The sequence below is a fragment of the Lampetra fluviatilis genome, chromosome 66, assembly GCF_964198595.1.
Source record: "Lampetra fluviatilis chromosome 66, kcLamFluv1.1, whole genome shotgun sequence".
NCBI lineage: Eukaryota > Metazoa > Chordata > Hyperoartia > Petromyzontiformes > Petromyzontidae > Lampetra > Lampetra fluviatilis.
The window spans coordinates 5,485,524-5,507,021 of record NC_136340.1 but is presented as its reverse complement, the minus strand read 5'-3'; the positions used below and the strand labels follow the sequence as shown (position 1 = coordinate 5,507,021).

Below are 21,498 nucleotides of genomic sequence, written 5' to 3'. Positions count from 1 at the left end.
GCGCTGTCCAACCAAGTTCCTACCTGCCCACTCCGAAGGAACGTGTTGGAGGGGTGGGGGAGTGCCTTGCTGCTTTGTTAAAAGTTGGGCGTGTCTGTGTGTGTGAATGTGTTACGGCTACGTAACGCCGTGTGAAAGCTACCCGGTCTGTCGCACCACACGAAGCCTCAAGTCTTCTCGGACACGGTCATGCCCTCCCTTCTCTACGCTTGGAAAACGTGGACCCCCCCATAATGGAGCATCTTCGCCGGATAGAAACATTCAGGCTGGCCTGCCTACGATCCATGCTGGGTTTAACCTGCAGGCTGGATTGTGTGAGGAGCTCACAAATCCTTGAAAGATCTGGACAAAGTCCCATTGGTGAGCTCCAGCAGGCAAGGCTGCGTTGGCTGGGTCATGTAGCCCGCATGCCCAGCCACCGCATGCCTAAGCAGCTTTTGTTCGGCCGGATCGAGGGGGCTAAACGGGCGCGGCACGGGCTAAAGAAGAGATGGAGTGATGTGGTACAGGAGGACGTGGAGCTGAGAGGACTTGCCGATGACTGGTACCAGCGGTGTCAAGATCGGCCTCAGTGGAGGAGGCTCGTGAAGGACGCTGCTACTGGGCAGTTGGAGGCAGTCGCCCTCCAACAACAACGGAGGGCGGAGGAGCGACGCTCACAACAACGAGCGGAGCGCCGGGTGGCTAAAGCACAGCAAGTTGGCACAGTAGGGGGCACAGGTGGTGCATCAGCCAGTCATCTCGGTCATCTCGGTCAGTCGACCCGTGGCACCTGCTGGGTCTGCCCCGTGACCTCCTGCCAGCGGGCGTTCGACACTTCACGTGGCCTCAAGGTGCACTTGGCCTGGCACAAGCGTCGTGGCGGTTGTTGTTGTGTGTACCCTGTGTGTGTGTGTGTACTCTGTGTGTGTACCCGTGTGTGTACCCTGTGCGTGTACCCTGTGTGTGTGTACCCCTGTGTGTGTACCTGTGTGTGTGTGTACCCGTGTGTGTGTGTGTACCCGTGTGTGTCTGTGTCACTGTGTGTGTACTCTGTGTGTGTGTACCCTGTGTGTACCCCTGTGTGTGTGTACCCCTGTGTGTGTGTACCCTGTGTGTGTGTGTACCCTGTGTGTGTGTGTACCCCTGTGTGTGTGTCGCTGTGTGTGTACCCCTGTGTGTGTACCCGTGTGTGTGTACCACTGTGTGTGTGTACTCTGTGTGTGTGTACCCGTGTGTGTGTGTACCCGTGTGTGTGTGTACCCGTGTGTGTGTGTACCCGTGTGTGTGTGTGTACCACTGTGTGTGTACCCGTGTGTGCCTGTGTGTGTGTGTACCACTGTGTGTGTCTGTGTGTGTGTACCCGTGTGTGTGTGTCACTGTGTGTACCCGTGTGTGTGATCGTGTTAAGAGACAGAAAGACGACCAGGCAGGCGGCCACTAAGAGCCACGCGGTAGTTTTGTTTCCGTGTTTTCTATTAACAAAATAGAGGCATTTAGTACAAGACGACGACTGCCGTGGGGACATGGGTGGGGGGGAGGTGGGGGGGGGGGAGGTGGGGGGGAGGGAGGGGGACGTCGCAGATGTGGGCGGCGCGCGCGCGTGACCCTACTGGGCAACCCGGGGGGGCGGGGCTGGGAGGAGGGGAGGGGGGCCGAGGGGAGGGGCCCGGGGGGAGGGGGGGGTGCAGGGGGGGAGGCGAGGGGAGGGGGACCGGGGGGGGGCAGGGGGACCGGGGTTCTAAAAAAAAAATTTGTTTCAACTTCCTTCGACCCGCCCAGTAGCGAGCGTCCTTCATCACGAATCTCAATCACCATCACCACCAATCATCATCACCATCACCACCATCACAGACAAACACCCCTCCACCCCCGTGCAGCCTCCAACAGGCCGTTTGGGGGGCGGTGGAGTGGGAAAGAGGGGGGGGGGGCAAGTGCTGTTTGCGAGCACTTCACGAAGACTGTGGCACACGACAGTGTGACTAGCAACCACGCCCGGCCGCCTTTGTCTCCCCACCCGCCCCCCCCCCATGTTTACACTACCGCTAACACCTCACCAGGGGCTCGGGATCGGTTCGGACACAAATCTCCACCGGTTTCGATTTAAAGCTTTCGTGACTGCAGGGATTCATCTTCTTGGTTCTTTCGGTAAAGTCACGTAGAATGGAAATAATAAAATAATAAAAATAAAACATAATAAAATACAATTCTCACGACGTTTCGGCCACAACGCAAGCAGCCGTCCTCAGGTGAAGAACAGGTCTGTCGAGAAGACAGCGTCTGAATGAGTAATATATAATTACTTATGTCATACTGATGACAATACCATATTCAGACTCTGCCTTCTCGACAGACCTGTTCTTCACCTGAGGACGGCTGCTTGATTTGTGGCCGAAACGTCGTGAGAATTATTTTATGTTTTATTTTTATTATTTTATTACTTTCCTTCTACGTGACTTTACCGAAAGAACCAAGAATACATCTCCACCGGTTGTTGTTGTTGGTGGCTCACGCAGACGGGAATCGAACTCGGCTCCTCAGCATCGCAGGCTGCCCGCGCTAACCGCTGCACCACCGCTCCCCCACAACAAACACCACCAACCCCACCACCAACCCCACCCCTCATCCTCTGCGAAGCAACAATAAACCAGGGGACTCACGGTGACCATTACCGCGACGAGAGGTTTTTGATTTGATCGAGTACACAGACGCAGTGTGTCGTCAAACACGCCGCCGCCACCACCACCACCACCCGACACGACCAATTTAAGTAAGTGATTTGTGTCACGTAAATCACAAGACGTGGCATTTATTAGTTTACGACTTTAGCACTAACCGGTTGTGTGTGTGTGACTGTGTCTGTATGTCTGTGTGACTGTCTGTGACTGTGTGTGTGAGACTGTCTTTGTGTGTGTGACTATGTCTGTGTGACTATGTCTGTGACTGTGTGTGTGAGACTGTCTTTGTGTGACTGTCTGTCTGTGACTGTGTGACTATGTCTGTGTGACTGTCTGTGACTGTGTGTGTGTGACTGTGTCTGTATGTCTGTGACTCTTTGTGTGTGTGACTGTCTTTGTGTGTGTGTCTGTCTGTGACTATGTGTGTGACTGTATAACCGTGTGTGTATGTCTGTGTGTATGTCTGTGTGCGCGCAACTGCCACCAACACCCCCCCCCTAGGTTGACTCAGCCTTAAACGAGTACCTGGTGCGGTGTGTAGTGAACATCGCCACTGGGGGAGAGACAAAGGCGGCCGGGCGTGGTGCTGGTAGCCACCCACCCCCTCGTGTAGCCACAGCGCCGGTAGCCTTCACAGGCGCTGCTGCTGCTCGCTAGCAGCACTTGCCCTGCAGCCTGCTAGAGGCTACACGAGGGGGGGGGGATGATCTTCGTCTTTGCTGCAGAGTTTTTTTTAAGGTTTAAAAAAAAACCCTCAACAATTTAACAATTTCGGGCGACGTTTTACCGACACACTCGCCAATTGCACCGCGATCTCCCCGCGACGCACGAAAATTAACAACAAACTCCCCACCCCCTCCCCGCCCCTCCAATAATAACAACAAAAACATCATCATCATCGTCGTCGTCGTCATCGTATCTCCACCGACTCATCGCCGGGGTGGTTTGTGGGTTTGTCAGCAGCCGTAGCAGCCAGCTACCCGGCTAGCACCTAGCGGGGAGAGGAGTTCAGCGGAGGGAGGGAGGGAGAGTTCGATCCCTGGTCTGTTCGTGCGGTTTCACCGGGATGGGGATGGGGGTGAGGTCAATAAATTCACAAAACCGTGGGGGTGAGATTCGGCCCCGTCGTAGGAATGTGGAATTTCCCACCCGGGGGAAGGGAAGGGTCGCCGGTGATGTCTCGTCGTTACACGAGCGGGAGGCTGGAATGGATTGTAACGCGGATTAGCGGAGCTGAGGGTGAGAGAGATGAGGTGAGAGAGTGGGAGAGAGAGAGAGAGAGATAGGGTGAGGAGAGATAAGGAGTGGGAGAGAGAGATAGGGGGAGAGAGAGAGATAGGGGGAGAGAGAGAGATAGGGGGAGAGAGATAGGGGTAGAGATAGGGAGAGAGTGGGAGAGAGAGAGTGGGAGAGGGTGAGGGAGATAGGGGGAGAGAGAGAGATAGGGGGAGAGATAGGGAGAGAGTGGGAGAGGGTGAGAGAGATAGGGAGAGATAGGGAGAGGGTGAGAGATAAGGAGTGGGAGAGATAGGGAGATAGTGAGACAGAGTTAGGGAGAGATAGGGAGAGAGTGGGAGAATGAGAGAGATAGGGAGAGATAGGGAGAGTGAAAAAGAGAGTGGGAGAGAGAGATAGGGGGAGGGTGAGAGATAGGGAGAAAGTGGGACAGAGATAGGGAGGGGGAGAGGGTGAGAGAGAGGGTGACAGAGTTAGGGAGAGTTAGGGAGAGAGACGGAGAGGGGGGGAGAGATCCGCATGGACATCAGAGTCGGATTCGCCACCAGAGTGACAATCACAAAGATGTTTGGGGCGTAAAAACGAGAGGGGGAGAAAAAAGATCGCGGCCTACGATGGGAGGCTCTCATCCAGCAGCGGATCGACGGGGGGCGGGAGGGCGGGGGGGCCGTGACGCTATTGACAAGAGCAGTGAGGAGGTTGCCAGGGGGGGGGCGGCGGGGGCGGAACGAGGAATGAACGTCGGCTTGCCAACGTCAGGAAAACGTTCGGAAACAAAACACAAACATGACGAGACGAGCCGTGCCGCTGCATTTATCCGAAACCGTGCGCGCACGTGGGACTTCTTACGCACCGTACGTAGCCAACCGTGCGAGTCGGAGGTGCCGGGTGGATTTGCCGGTGGAGGTATTGGTGGAGGTGGCGGTGGAGATGCCGCGGGGAGCTATTCGGTGGCGGTGCCGGGTGATTTTCTGGTGGAGTTGCCGAGGGATTTGCCGGTGGAGATGCCGCGAAAGATTTGCCGGTGGAGGTACCGGAGCGATTTGCCGGTGGAGGTGCCGGGGGGGATTTGCCGGTGTAGCAGCGGCGCTTCAATGGAGCGGCGGTCGCGGTGAGAACTCGACAAACCCTCGAGGTCATCGACGACGGAACCGCCGGATCGGTCCGGAACCGGAGTGCCGATTCCCGGAGCCGCGGCTACGGTGGTGCCACTGGGCCCTTCGTGCCCCCCCCCCCCCAAAAAACACACAGGGGGAATGGGGGGGGGTCATGGTGGGGGGCATGGAGACCCCCCCCCCCGTCCCGCCGTACTCGAGATGAAGGGACCGGATTCCTGCGGTGGTCAAAACTCCACATTCCTAAGGCGGGGAGACGACGGGGGGAGGGGTGGGTGGTGGTGGTCAAGGGTGGTGGTGGTGGTGGGGGTCGCGGGTGGTGGTGGTGGCAGGTGGTGGCGGGTGGTGGCGGGTGGTGGTGGCGGGTGGTGGTGGTGGCGGGTGGCGGGTGGTGGGGGTGGCGGGTGGTGGTGGCGGGTGGTGGTGGTGGCGGGTGGTGGTGGTGGAGGGTGGTCGCGAATGGTGGTGGTGGTGGAGGGTGGTGGTGGTGGTGGTCGCGGGTGGTAGTAGTGGTGGTGGTCGCTGGTCGCTGGTGGTGGTCGCTGGTGGTGGTCGAGGGTGGTGGTGGTGGTGGTCGCGGGTGGTAGTAGTAGTGGTGGTGGGTGGTGGTGAGGGTGGTGGTGGTTGCGGGTGTGATCGCGTTCCTCTTGCCGAGTGGAATAGGGGGACGATGAGAGGAGAGGTTGGTGGGATGGGAGGGAAGAGTGGGATGATGAGAGGGGGAGGGAGTGGGATGATGAAGGGAGACGATGGGAGGGGAGGGAGGAGTGAGATGATGATGGGAGGGGAGTGAGATGATGATGGGAGGGGAGTGGGACGATGAGAGAGGAGTGGGGAGGTGGGGTGGGTGCGGTGTGGGTGGATAGCAGTGGGGGAAGGGGGGTGAAGTAACCACCACCACCACCCCCTTGCCCCCACCAGTCACCAAGTCGCGGGCTGATAATCGTTGCTTAAAACAAAACACAACAACACCAACCACCACCACCACCACCGCCACCACCACCGACTTCCTCCACGGAACTCACAGACGGACGGCAACCTCCTGTCGGGGCCGCCCGCCTCCCGTCGTTACTCGCCGCTTGTTGTTGTTGTATCGGTGTTGTTGTTGTTGTTGTGTATCTGTGTTGTTGTGTATCTGTGTTGTTGTGTATCTGTGTTGTTGTGTATCTGTGTTGTTGTGTATCTGTGTTGTTGTGTGTGTTGTTGTGTATCTGTGTTGTTGTTGTGTATCTGTGTTGTTGTGTATCTGTGTTGTTGTGTATCTGTGTTGTTGTTGTGTATGTTGTTGTGTATCCGTGTTGTTGTTGTGTGTGTTGTTGTTGTTGTGTATCTGTGTTGTTGTGTGTGTTGTTGTGTATCCGTGTTGTTGTTTATCTGTGTTGTTGTTGTGTATCTGTGTTGTTGTTGTCGTCCCTTGTTGTTGTGTATGTGTTGTTGTTGTGTGTTGTTGTCGTCCCTTGTTGTTGTGTATGTGTTGTTGTTGTTGTGTGTTGTTGTCGTCCCTTGTTGTTGTGTATGTGTTGTTGTTGTTGTGTGTTGTTGTCGTCCCTTGTTGTGTATGTGTTGTTGTTGTTGTGTGTTGTTGTCGTCCCTTGTTGTTGTGTATGTGTTGTTGTTGTTGTGTGTTGTTGTCGTCACTTGTTGTTGTGTATGTGTTGTTGTTGTGTGTGTTGTTGTCGTCACTTGTTGTTGTGTGTGTGTTGTTGTTGTGTGTGTTGTTGTCGTCACTTCTTGTTGTCGTCACTTGTTGTTGTGTATGTGTTGTTGTGTGTGTTGTTGTCGTCACTTGTTGTTGTGTGTGTGTTGTTGTGTGTGTTGTTGTCGTCACTTCTTGTTGTCGTCACTTGTTGTTGTGTATGTGTTGTTGTGTGTGTTGTTGTCGTCACTTGTTGTTGTGTATGTGTTGTTGTTGTTGTGTGTGTTGTTGTCGCCACTTGTTGTTGTGTATCCGTGCTGTTGTCCCTACTGCGAACGACGCTTCCGCGCGGAGTAAAACACAAATTTAGTTGCAATTAATTCAGTTCTTGTTTTTGCCTCTCCCGTCACCGTAAAATCGTCGCCACCACCACCATCCCCCCACTTCCTCTCCTTGCCCTCGGTGCTTCGTGCCGCTCCGTACGGAGGGGGTATAGGGGGGGCCCGGGCCCCCCACACGACAATCAAGCCGCTACCCCCCCCCCCAGCCCCCCCTCGCGCGCTCACACAAAACAAAATAAACCAAACAAGATGCAAAATCAAGACGACGGTCCCGCCACACGGGATAGACGGGCGGCCGATTTAAACCTCCCCCCCCCCACCCCTGGCCCCCCCCCTCCACCCCTGCCCCCCCCCCCTCCCGCCCCCCCCCCTCGCGAACCGCGGCGGTTGTTTACAGATCATCGTAATTTTTTTGCGGTTTAAATTTTAAGTTTTTAGGTTTTTTTTTTTACACAACAACCACCGTTTAACCGACGCCCGCCACTGAAACGATAGGAAACCTTCCCCCCCCTCCCTCATACCCCCCCCTCATACCCCCCCCCCTCATACCCCCCCCCTCATATCCCCCCCCCTCAAACCCCCCACCCACCCCCCCCTTCATCAATAATAAAATCTAAACTCTTAAACCTACGCAAAAGTTATGTACAGGTGCGTGTCGATAGGAACAAAAATACAAGGTCGCTCGCCACCGCCGGTTCTGTTTGTATCGTCGCCGCAGCCGTCGTCATCGTCGTCGTCGTCATCATCGTCGTCATCATCATCGTCATCGTCATCATCGTTGTCATCGTCGTCGTCATCGTCATCGTCGTCATCATCGTCGTGGTTCCTGTGAAATCTCATCCGCCACTCCGCCCACCCCCCCCCCCTCCCCACCAACCTCTTTACAACAACAAGAAAAAGAAAAACAAAAAATTATTTCCACCGAATCTGGGATTTTTGAATTTTCCTCTGCCGTCTGCCGCGCCCCACTCCACTTTTTTTTATATATAATTTTTTGTCGCCGTGGCAACCGCCGTCGTCGCCGTGGCGACCGCCGTCGCCGCCTTGGAGATCCCCGCCACCGTCGCCTTGGAGACCGCCGTCGTCGCCGTGGCGACCGCCGTCGTCGTCGCCTTGGAGACCACCGCCACCGTCGTCTTGGAGACCACCGCCGCCGTGGCGAGCACCGCCGTGGCGACCGCCGTCGTCGCCGTGGAGAACCCCGTCGTCGCCGTGGCGACCGCCGTCGTCTCCCTCTCCTGCGCTGCCCCCCGCCGTTGCTGTGAGCGTCGTGACGCGGCCCGGCAGCAGAGAGGTGTGAACAGTGGGGGGCACGACAACACCTGGCCAACGGGGGGGGGGGGGGCGGCCTCGCCAGCGCAGTCGTCCATCTGCTGCTGCTGCTGCTGTAGCTGCTGCTGCTGCTGTAGCTGCTGCTGCTGCTGCTGCTGTAGCTGCTGCTGCTGTAGCTGCTGCTGTTGTAGTTGCTGTTGTAGCTGCTGCTGCTGTAGCTGCTGCTGTAGCTGTAGCTGCTGTAGCTGCTGTTGCTGTAGCTGCTGCTGTAGCTGCAGCTGCTGTAGCTGCTGCTGTAGCTGCTGCTGCTGTAGCTGCTGCTGCTGTAGCTGCTGCTGCTGTAGCTGCTGCTGTATTTGCTGTAGCTGCTGCTGTAGCTGCTGCTGTAGTTGCTGCTGTAGCCGGCTGGCTCACTGCGAGGTTGTGAATGGGGGGGCGGCCGGAATGCTGCAGTTGGGGTGGTCCGGTGGGGGAGGTGGTGGGCGACGTAGAGGCGGGGGGGAGGGTAGTGGAGTCACTTGGTGTGGTGGGGGGTAGTGGGAGGGGGGTAGTGGGGGGTAGTGGAGTCACTTGGTGTGGTGGGGGGTAGTGGGGGGGGGGGTAGTGGGGGGTAGTGGAGTCACTTGGTGTGGTGGGGGGTAGTGGAGTCACGGGGTGGGGGGTAGTGGGGGGAGTAGTGGAGTGGACATTTCTAAAGTTGAACTTCTTCAAATCTCTCCCTCCTTGACCACCACCACCACCACCACTTTGTTGTTGTTGTTGTTGTTTATTTTTAACGTTATTATTATTATTTACACATTCACCGTCGGTCCCCCCCCCCCCCCCTCTGTCGATCTCGGCCACAGCTACTTCCTAAGATCCAGCACGCACACCTGCACACACGCACGGCGCACACAAAGACACCACCACAGACACCACCACCACCAGGAGCTGTCATCGGAGTGTCGGGGCAAGTGCTCCATGATACAGGCACGGTACAAAGTAACAGGTCCCTGCGGGGTGGGGCTGGTAGGAACGAATAACCAAAGAACATAAACATCATGTATTGTTACACTTGTTTAGCCAGGAAAGCCTCACTGAGTGTAAAGGTTTTTGTAGGGTCCTGCCAAGTGTTTGCAGTAGGGGGCGATGCTGCTACACCTAATCGGACAATACGAAGGGAGAGTTTGAGGCCTAGTTCTAGGCTTTAGGCCTAGCTGTAGGCTTGAGGCCGCTGTGAGTTATTTTTTTATTTAAATGTTTAATTATTCATGTAAAAGCTTTAAATGTAAATGTTTCTATTTAAAAACATCAGGGAATGTAACATTGTTAAACATTAACTCCCTTTCACACACGCGGGGGTACGATACGAAGGGAGAGTTTGAGGCCTAGTTCTAGGCTTTAGGCCTAGCTGTAGGCTTTAGGCCGCTGTGAGTTAATTTTTAATTTAAATGTTTTAATTAAAAGCTATCTCAGGGAATTACAAGGGAATGTTACACTTGTTTAGCCAGGAAAGCGTCACTGAGTCTAAAGGTTTCTGTAGGGTCCTGCCAAGTGTTTGCAGTAGGGGGCGATGCTGCTACACCTAATCGGACATCGGACGGACGGACGATATAATCTATTGTCGGCTGGTTCACTTCGTTCCTACCAGTAATAAATAGTAATATATAGTATCGTAATTGTATAGTGAATATACAGCAGTGTGAAATATACATTAGGGTGGGTAGAATAATACATAGTGTAATATTACAATGTATAAGGCGTGTGTATAGTAATACGGTATGTAATTTAATGTTGGGTTTGTCTATGGCAGTGTATAGTACGGTGTAGACCGTGTGATGTAAGAGAATAAAGTTTAGATGGAAGCATATTATATTTTTTACGACGTAGAATTGTAATGTATTACTTACTGTTAGTAGCTCAGCTTATTGGAGAGTATATTTAGCATACTGATGATACTATGTAGTTTATACCTTAGTTGTTTACGTGGTGGTTTTAGTTACTGCAGCTACATACTATTAACACTCCTTCCCTTGATTAATGCAACCCCCTATCCCCTCCTTTTGATGCTGCCAATCCTGCATAATGCACGGGCATAATATGACTTTAAACCCCCCGCCAAACCTCCTACGCATTTCACAAGTAGTGCTAATCGCATATCTGCATTTCCCATAAATATGCTACATTCATCTTGATATGCAAATTATTTTGTCAAGGCGCCCTTCCCCCCTCCATCCCAGCTTAAATAGTCGCTCCAAGCCTGGTGGTGTTTCATTCAGACGCTGTCTTCCGGACAGACCTGTTCTTCACCTGAGGACGGCTGCTTGCGTTGTGGCCAAAACGTCGTGAGAATTTTTAAATGTTTGATTTTTATTATTTTATTATTTCCCTTCTACGTGACTTTACCGAAAAAACTAAGAAGATGAATCCCTGCAGTCACGAAAGCTTTAAATCGAAAAATTACGTGACTTTATTTGAATGTCACGTAAACAGAACGTGGCCAATTCGTTGCTAGTACAGCACTAACCGGTTGCTGTGTGTTGGAGAATTAAACCCACTACAACATTTACAATTCGTTGCTAGTACTGCACTAACCGGTTGCTGTGTGTTGGAGAGTTAAACCCACTCACTCGCTCCCTCACTGACTCGCGCGCTCACTCACTCGCTCCCGCACTCACTCACTCGCGCGCTCACTCACTCACTCGCTCCCGCACTCACTCACTCGCGCGCTCACTCACTCGCTCGCTCACTCACTCGCTCGCGCGCTCACTCACTCGCGCGCTCGCTCACTCACTCACTCGCGCGCTCGCTCACTCACTCGCGCGCTCACTCACTCACTCGCGCGCTCACTCACTCACTCGCGCGCTCACTCACTCACTCGCGCGCTCACTCACTCGCGCGCTCACTCACTCACTCGCGCGCTCACTCACTCACTCGCGCGCTCACTCACTCACTCGCGCGCTCACTCACTCACTCGCGCGCTCACTCACTCACTCGCGCGCTCACTCACTCGCGCGCTCACTCACTCACTCGCGCGCTCACTCACTCACTCGCGCGCTCACTCACTCGCGCGCTCACTCACTCGCTCCCTCACTGACTCGCTCGCTCACTCACTCGCTCGCGCGCTCACTCACTCGCGCGCTCGCTCACTCACTCACTCGCGCGCTCACTCACTCGCGCGCTCACTCACTCACTCGCGCGCTCACTCACTCACTCGCGCGCTCACTCACTCGCGCGCTCACTCACTCGCTCCCTCACTGACTCGCTCGCTCACTCACTCGCTCGCGCGCTCACTCACTCGCGCGCTTCGCTCACTCACTCACTCGCGCGCTCGCTCACTCACTCGCGCGCTCACTCACTCACTCGCGCGCTCACTCACTCACTCGCGCGCTCACTCACTCACTCGCGCGCTCACTCACTCGCGCGCTCACTCACTCACTCGCGCGCTCACTCACTCACTCGCGCGCTCACTCACTCACTCGCGCGCTCACTCACTCACTCGCGCGCTCACTCACTCACTCGCGCGCTCACTCACTCACTCGCGCGCTCACTCACTCGCGCGCTCACTCACTCACTCGCGCGCTCACTCACTCACTCGCGCGCTCACTCACTCGCGCGCTCACTCACTCGCTCCCTCACTGACTCGCGCGCTCACTCACTCGCTCCCGCACTCACTCACTCGTGCGCTCACTCACTCGCTCGCTCACTCACTCACTCGTGCGCTCACTCACTCACTCGTGCGCTCACTCACTCACTCGCTTGCTCCCTCACTCACTCACTCACCCACTCACTCACCCACCCACTCACCTCACTCACTCGTGCGCTCACTCACTCACTCGCTCCCTCGCTCACTCGTGCGCTCACTCACTCGCTCACTCACTCACTCGTGCGCTCACTCACTCACTCGTGCGCTCACTCACTCACTCGTGCGCTCACTCACTCACTCACTCGTGCGCTCACTCACCGATCCATCGCTGGCGCTCGCCCCGACTTTGTCGCCCGACGAGTTCCAGCAAACCTCGAAGATGCCCCCCGTGCCCCGGTAGCTGTGCACCAGGCACCCCGTCTGTGCGCACACCGCAGAGATACACGCACACACACACGGGGACACATGGACACACAGGGACACACACACAGGGGGACACGCGTACACACAGGGACACACACACAGGGACACACACACAGGGGGACACACACGGGGACACGCGTACACACAGGGGGACACACACAGGGGGACACACACACAGGAAGACACAGGGAGACAAGAACACACAGACAAGCATGTCAAACCTCACCCCGGGTCTCTCTCTCCCTGGGTGTCTCTCACCCTGGGTCTTTCTCTCTCCCCCTGTGTCTCTCTCCCTGTGTCTCTCTCTCCCTGTGTCTCTCTTTCTCCCTGTGTCTCTCTCTCTCCCTGTGTCTCTCTTTCTCCCTGTGTCTCTCTCTCTCCCTGTGTCTCTCTGTGTCTCTCTCTCCCTGTGTCTCTCTCTCCCTGTGTCTCTCTTTCTCCCTGTGTCTCTCTCTCTCTCCCTGGGTCTCCCTGTGTCTCTCTCTCCCTGTGTCTCTCTCACCCTGTGTCTCTCTCTCTCCCGGAGTCTCACCCTGGGTCTCTCTCTCTCTCCCTGTGTCTCCCTGGGTCTCTCTCACCCAGTGTCCCTCTCACCCCGGGTCTCACTCACCCTGTGTCTCTCTCACTCTCTGAGTCTCACTCACCTGCGTGTTCCATATGTGGACACACTTGTCGAAGGAGCCACTGGCCAGGTACTTCCCGTCGGGGCTGAAGGCGACGCTGTACACGGGCTCCTGGTGCTTGGTGAGGGTGTGGATGCCGATTCCCCGGTCCACGTCCCACAGCCGCACCGTCGAGTCAAACGACGCGCTGGCAACACACACGCACACGTGGTGATGCACACACACACACGTGGTGACGCACACACACACACGCGGGCACACACACACACGCGGTGACGCACGCACACACACGTGGTGACGCACACACACACACGTGGTGACGCACACACACACACGGTGACACACACACGCGGTGACGCACACACACACGCGGTGACGCACACACGCAGTGACACACACACACACACGGTGACGCACGCACACACACACACGTGGTGACACACACACGGTGACGCACACACACTCGCACAAACGCGGTGACACACACACACAAAAATGCGGTGACACACACACACACGCGGTGACGCACACACACGGTGAGACGCACACACACGGTGAGACGCACACACACTCGCACAAACGCAGTGACACACACAAACGCGGTGACGCACACACACACACACGGTGAGACACACACACACACGGTGAGACACACACACACGCACGGTGAGACACACACACACGCACGGTGAGACACACACACAAACACACACAGGCTCCGACACACACACACGTGCGAACGTGTCCCTGACTACCGCCACCACCGCCACCACCGCCACCACCGCCACCACTCACCTGGCTAGCATGAGGTTGGCGTTGGGGTTGCTGGTCCCTGGCCCCGTGGGGCTCCAGCGTATGGTGTAGATCTCCTTGCTGTGCGCTTGCAGGTCGTGCACGCACGCATCTTGCTTCATGCTCCAAATCTGCGCGCACGCACACACACAGATCCCGCGGGCAGCCTGTAACAGACCGTCGGGCACAGCGCTGTTCGTAGCCAGTAGCGGCACCTGTGAAGGTAGGCACGGCACACGAGGGGTGGGTGGGTGGGTAGGCACGGCACACGAGGGGTGGGTGGGTGGGTAGGCACGGCACACGAGGGGTGGGTGGGTGGGTGAGCAGCACCTGTGAAGGTAGGCACGGCACACGAGGGGTGGGTGGGTGGGTAGGCACGGCACACGAGGGGTGGGTGGGTGGGTGGGTGTGGTGAGTGTGGTGAGGTGGGCCCCTCACCTTGAGCGTCATGTCATCGGAGCAGGAAGCGAGCAGCGACCCCGAGGGATCCCACTTGATGGCGTTCACCTCGTTCTGTCGGAGGCGGCACACAGACGAAGGTCACCCGCGTAGCCTCGACAAAGCGCGGGCGGGGGGGGGGGGTGCCGCTGTCGGCAAGTAGCGGCAAGGCCTTCCAAGGCCGGCACGGCGGCGCACGGCGGGTGGCCGGCTGGCACCACACCCGGCCGTCTTTGTCTCTCCCGTGGCGATGTTTACAAATCGCACCGGGTACCGGGGTTACTCATTAGAGGCTCTCCATGTGTCTCCTGGCGCGTCCCATTTCTCCCCGTGTCTCCCTGTGTGTCCCTGTCTCTCTGTGTGTCTCCCTACATGTCCCCGTGTCTCCCTGTGTGTCCCTGTCTCTCTGTGTGTCTCCCTACATGTCCCGGTGTCTCCCTGCGCCCCTGTCTCTCAGTGTGTCTCCCTCCACGTCCCCGTGTCTACCCCTTATTGCGTGCCCCCGTGCGCCCCACCCCGTGTCTCCCCGCGTGTCTCACTGTACCACCCCCCCCACCCCCACCGTGTCTCCCCCCGCGCCCCCTCACCCCCGTACCGTGTGACCCTGGAAGGTCTTGATTGGCCGGTCGGCGCCCAGGCGACAGATGTGGATGCACATGTCGGTGCTGCACGAGGCAAAGCTGGTGTTGCTCTGCCAGTCCACGTCCAACGCTGGGGCTGTGGGGGATAAACCGCCACGGTGAGAAGGAGGAGGGGCCGCTCACCCGCCACGGTGAGGAGACGCTCACCCGCCACGGTGAGGAGACGCTCACCCGCCACGGTGAGGAGGAGGAGGGGCCGCTCACCCGCCACGGTGAGGAGACGCTCACCCGCCACGGTGAGGAGACGCTCACCCGCCACGGTGAGGAGACGCTCACCCGCCACGGTGAGGAGACGCTCACCCTCGCTCGCACGGTTAAGTGCCCACTCACTCACTACAATGAGTGCCCACTCACGTACACGCACTCACACACACATGCTCACACACTCGTACACGCTCGCACACGTACACACACTTGTACACGGTCACACACACACACACGTACACACACTCGTACACACACACACGTACACACACACACGTACACACGCTCACACACACACGCTCACCAAGACGCTCACACACAAGTACACGCTCACACACACACACTCACCAAGACGCTCACACACAAGTACACGCTCACACACACACACACGCTCACACACGCTCACACACAAGTACATGCTCACACACACACACACACACGCTCACACACACACGCTCACACACACACACACACACGCTCACACACAAGTACACGCTCACACACGTACCAGAGTGGAAGGGGAACTGCTGTTTGGCCTCTCCCGTGTGAGCGTCCCAAATGATGGTCGTCTACAGGAAAACACGCGCACACACGTTATACACACGCTAAACACACGCTAAACACATACTATACACACGCTAAACACACGCTAAACACACGTTATACACACGCTAAACACATACTATACACACGTTATACACACACTATACACACACTATACACACTATACACAAGTTATACACACGCTATACACATACTTTACACACACTATACACAAGTTATACACACACTTTATACATACTATACACACGCTAAACACATACTTTATATACACTATACACAAGTTATATACACGCTAAACACACTATACACACACTTTACGTGTGATTCACGTGCTATAGACACGCTATACACACGCTATAGACACGCTATACACACGCTATAGACACGTTATAGACACGCTATACACACGTTATAGACACGCTATACACACGTTATAGACACGCTATACACACGTTATATACACGCTATAGACACGTTATACACACGCTATACACACGCTATACACACGCTATACACACACTGCACATGCACTATATATACACGCGCTAAAGACGCGTTATACACACACGTATGAACAGATGGACAAATGGTGTGTGCGTGTGGCGTGTGCGTGTGGTGTGCGTGTGGCGTGCGTGTGTGGTGTGCGTGTGGTGCGTGTGGTGTGCGTGTGGTGTGCGTGGTGTGCGTGGTGTGCGTGTGGTGTGCGTGTGGTGTGCGTGGTGTGCGTGTGTGCGTGTGTGGTGTGCGTGGTGTGCGTGGTGTGCGTGTGGTGTGCGTGGTGTGCGTGTGTGGTGTGTGTGCGTGGTGTGTGTGCGGTGTGCGTGTGCGGTGTGCGTGCTCCACCTTGTCGACGCCGGCACTCAGGATGTAGTTGCCGCGCTTGTTCCACTTGAGCGCGAAGATGGGGCCCTTGTGCTGCCCCAGCGTGCTCGCCAGGTTCCCTGACAGGCACGGGAGCGGCACGCCACCATCACCATCATCGCCATCATCGCCATCACCACCATCACCACCATCGCCACCATCGCCACCATCGCCACCATCGCCACCATCGCCACCATCACCACCGCCATCACCGCCATCACCACCATCACCACCGCCATCACCACCATCACCACCATCACCACCATCACCACCATCACCACCACCACCACCACCACCATCGCCATCATCGCCATCACCGCCATCACCGCCATCACCACCATCACCGCCATCACCACCATCACCACCATCACCACCATCACCATCGCCATCACCGCCATCACCGCCATCACCGCCATCACCACCATCACCACCATCACCACCATCACCACCACCATCACCACCACCATCACCACCACCATCACCACCATCACCACCATCACCATCACCACCATCACCATAGCCACCATCACCACCATCACCACCATCATCATCATCATCACCACCATCACCACCACCATCACCACCACCATCACCACCACCATCACCACCATCGCCACCATCACCACCATCACCACCATCACCACCACCATCATCACCACCACCATCACCATCACCACCATCACCACCATCACCACCATCACCACCATCGCCATCACCATAGCCACCATCACCATCACCACCATCACCATCACCATAGCCACCATCACCATCACCACCATCACCATCATCGCCATCACCATCATCACCATAGCCACCATCACCATCACCACCATCACCATTGCCACCATCACCACCATCACCACCATCACCATCAACACCACCATCACCACCACCATCGCCATCACCACCATCACCATAGCCATAGCCACCGCCATCACCGCCATCGCCACCATCATCGCCGCCACCATCACCATCAACGCCATCACCATCAACACCATCGTCATCGTTACCACCGCCATCACCACCACCGTCATCACCACGATCGCCACCACTATCACCGCCATCACCACTGCCACCACCACCATCAACGCCATCGTCACCACCGCCATCACCACCACCGCCGTCATCAACACCATCATCACCATCACCACCACAAAACAAACAATGCTTCGTCTCTATGGAATCATGAATCAGCAGATAAAAGTTTTCTCAGTGTAATATAAAACTTAAGCTGATTGGTGAAATCTAAGTTTTATTTTTTACCAAGCAAGCTCCCACTGAGCTGCGACGTCGCTCTTTCTCAGATGCGACCCCCTGGTTACCACAAACGATGCTCACACGAAGTAGCGGATTATCATCATCATCGCGTGTACATTTATAGCAGCCGCCTAAGACGCGTGACGTCGATTCTAAATGTGGAGGGCGAAAAAAAAACGCAGGGCCCGGAGAAAAATCTACGCAACCACCACGGGTAGAGAGAGACACGCAAACTCCAAAGTTACAGCAGACGTCAGCGTCGGGAACAAACCCACGACCTCCTGTACACCAGGCGAGGTAGTTAACATCTCCTAGCCACCCTGATGATGATGATGATGAGAGAGAGACGCAGACTCCACATACACAGCAGCAGGCGTCAGGGTCGGGATCGAACCCACGACCTCCTGTACACCAGGCGAGGTAGTCAACATCTCCTAGCCACCGTGGCGCCCACGTTCAGAATAATAAACTTCAGCCCCGAATGGAGGAAGGAGGGACGATGAACTCCACTCACCATCTTTGGTCCATATCCTGGCAAACCCATCGTAGGACCCCGTCGCCAGGAGTGACCCCTCACTCTGCAAAAGATAAAGATCCCCCGTGTAGCCTTTAGAAGAACGCTGGGGCAAGTGCTGTTAGCAGCGAGTAGAGATGGAGAGACAGACAGAGAGAGACGGAGAGAGACAGACGGACAGTCGGACAGACAGAGAGAGACAGACAGAGAGAGACACAGAGACGGACAGAGAGACAGAGAGAGACAAACACAGAGACAGACGGAGAAAGACACACGGAGAGAGACACACAGACAGAGAGAGACACAGAGAGAGAGGGAGACAGACAGAGAGAGACACGGAGAGACAGACAGAGAGAGACAGACAGAGAGACACAGACACAGACAAAGAGACACAGACAGAGAGAGACAGAGAGAGACAAACACAGGCACAGAGAGACAGAGAGAGACACAGACAGACGGAGAGAGAGACACAGACAGAGAGAGACAGACAGAGAGAGACAGACAGAGAGAGAGACAAACACAGACACAGAGAGACAGACAGAGAGACACAGACAGAGAGAGACAGACAGAGAGAGACAGACAGACGGAGAGAGAGACACAGACACAGAGAGACAGACAGAGAGAGACACAGACACAGAGAGAGACAAACACAGACAGACACAGAGAGACAAACACAAACACACAAACACACAAACACAGAGAGACACAGACGGAGGGAGAGGGAGGACAGATGCGACGCACGTTCCAGTCGAGTGACGTCACGTCCTTGTTACTGGGCACGTCTTGACCGCCCTCGCGGATGCAGTGGCGCAGCACCAGCTGATTGGCACCGCCACCAACGCCACCACCAACGCCACCACCGACGCCACCACCGACACCACCACCACCGCCACCACCGCCGCCTCCACCCTCCCGCAGGTCCCATATACGCGCCGTCGAATCTCCGGAACTGAGCCGGAAGGGAGACGACACGGTCAGGGTGAGCGTGGGTGAGCGTGGGTGAGCGTGGGTGAGCGTGGGTGAGCGTGGGTGAGCGTGGGTGAGCGTGGTGAGAAGTGTGACAAGCGTGGTGAGAAGTGTGACGAGCGTGGGTGAGCGTGGTGAGAGCGGGCGAGCGAGGTGAGAGCACGAGCATGGCGAGCGTGGTGAGAGCGGGCGGAGCGTGGGTGAGCGGATGAGGGGTGAACGAGTGAGCGTGGGTGAGCGAGCGAGGGGCGAGCGAGCGAGCGAGCGTGGGTGAGCGAGCGGATGAGGGGCGAGCGAGCGAGCGGGGGGCGAGTGTGGTGAGCGAGCGAGCGGAGCGTGAGCGAGTGGATGAGGGGCGAGCGAGTGTGGTGAGAACGAGCGAGCGAGTGTGGTGAGAGCGAGCGTGGCGAACGTGGGTGAGCGAGCGGAGCGTAGGTGAGCAGATGAGAGGCGAGCGATCGAGCGTGCGCGAGCGTGGTGATGAGCGAGCGAGTGAGCGAGCGTGGGCGAGCGGTGAAGTGCGCCGCCGCTCACCCAGAGGCGAGGAGGTCGCACACGGGGTTCCAGGCGCAGATGAACACCTCGCTCTCGTGTCCGCGCAGCACCGTCGCCTTGCTGGGGGGTATCTCAATGTCCCCCTCGGCGGCGTCCACCTCCATGGCGTCCGCGTGGCTGTCTGCTCCGCCCACGCCACAAAGACAAAGGTCCCCCGCGTAGCCTTAGCAGACCGTTGGGGCGAGGGCTGTTAGCCAGCGGCATCGGCGCCAACGAAGGCCGCTGCCTTGCCACACGAGGGAGGTGGATGGCAGAGGTCGCAAACGGGTTTTGATTCCTTACCCGTACCCGGCCGCACCAGGGTCGCCAACGGGTAGGGTACAGGTACCTGATTGCGACCTCTGGGATGAAGCCACGTTGCAGGCGTGGGTGGGTTGATTCTAGGAACTTGAATTGTGAGAAGAGACAAGACGTTGGGAAATGAGTGACAAACGGTGACTCACCAGTGACTCACGGCCTACCCGTACCCGGCCGCACCAGGGTCGCACACGGGTACCCGTACCTGGCCGGGTACGGGTATCGGGTACCCGGTTGCGACCTCTGGTGGGTGGGCAGCAACCGCCCCCGGCCGCCTTTGTCTTCCCAGTGGCGATGTTTGCTACACCCCGCATCGCACCGGTTACTCATTTGAGTCGATCTAGGGGGAGCCTCAGGTTTGGTTGCGAACGGGGAGCAAATCGCAGCGCACACAAGCGTACATACACGCACGCACAGGCAGGCACGCACAGGCAGGCACGCACAGGCAGGCACGCACAGGCAGGCACGCACAGGCAGGCACGCACAGGCAGGCACGCACAGGCAGGCACGCACAGGCAGGCACGCACAGGCAGGCACGCACAGGCAGGCACGCTGACAATGATAATGACAATAATGCCGATGATGACAATGATGACGCTGACAATGATAACGATGACGATGAGAATAAAATCGCTGACGATGATGTTAATTGTCATGCCGACGATGATGATGACAAATGACAAAGCTGACGATGATGACAACGACGATGATAATGCTGACGATGATCATAATGATATCGTTGATGACGACGATGATGATAATGATATAATGCTGACGACGATGATGACAACGATGATGATAATGCTAACGATGATGATAACGATAATGCTGATGATGACGACAACGATGATGATAATGCTGACGATGATGACAACGATAATGCTGACGATGATGACAATGTTGAGGATGATGACAACGTTGATGACAATGCTGATGACGATGATGACGATAATGCTAACGATGATGATGACAACGATAATGCTGACGATGATGATGACAACGATAATGCTGACGATGATGATGACGACAATGTTGACGATGATGACAACGTTGATGACAATGCTGATGATGATGACAACATTGATGACAATGCTGATGATGATGACAACGTTGATGACAATGTTGACGATGATGACAACATTGATGACAATGCTGATGAAGATGATGATAATGCTGACGATGATGATGAGAACGATGATGCTGCTGCTGCTAACAACGACGACCCCCGAACGGTGGAGGGCAACGTACTTGACAGACTGTGGCCCCCGTTCTCCACGGGTTCCCCGTTCTTGGCCGCATTCACCATTTGTCCTGGAAGGGGACCCACCCCCACGACTGTCTGCTGCACACACACACAGACACACACACACACAGTTACACACACACAGATACACACACAGTTACACACACACAGATACACACACAGATACACGCACAGACACACACAGATACACGCACAGACACACACAGATACACACACA

At 56.2% G+C, this 21,498-nt stretch overlaps 1 protein-coding gene across 4 annotated transcripts in view; it reads right to left on the bottom strand.

Annotated features, from left to right (window-relative positions):
- Positions 1-8,002: 8,002 nt before the first annotated feature.
- Positions 8,003-21,498, bottom strand: part of LOC144952201 (F-box-like/WD repeat-containing protein TBL1XR1) — a 70,976-nt gene continuing 57,480 nt past the window's right edge. For 2 of the 4 annotated variants that reach the window (XM_078882604.1, XM_078882605.1), the window contains exons 6-17: positions 21,266-21,359; positions 19,700-19,841; positions 18,941-19,148; positions 18,200-18,263; positions 16,411-16,508; positions 15,512-15,572; positions 14,754-14,875; positions 14,159-14,233; positions 13,724-13,851; positions 12,950-13,115; positions 12,201-12,302; positions 8,003-9,129 (exon numbers count right to left, since the gene is read on the bottom strand). In XM_078882604.1, the coding sequence (XP_078738730.1) occupies positions 9,103-9,129; positions 12,201-12,302; positions 12,950-13,115; positions 13,724-13,851; positions 14,159-14,233; positions 14,754-14,875; positions 15,512-15,572; positions 16,411-16,508; positions 18,200-18,263; positions 18,941-19,148; positions 19,700-19,841; positions 21,266-21,359 (1,287 nt within the window). In that variant the 3' untranslated portion in view covers positions 8,003-9,102. The remainder of the gene's footprint in view (positions 9,130-12,200; positions 12,303-12,949; positions 13,116-13,723; positions 13,852-14,158; positions 14,234-14,753; positions 14,876-15,511; positions 15,573-16,410; positions 16,509-18,199; positions 18,264-18,940; positions 19,149-19,699; positions 19,842-21,265; positions 21,360-21,498) is intronic. The other 2 variants (XR_013640590.1, XM_078882606.1) reach the window with 2 other exon arrangements.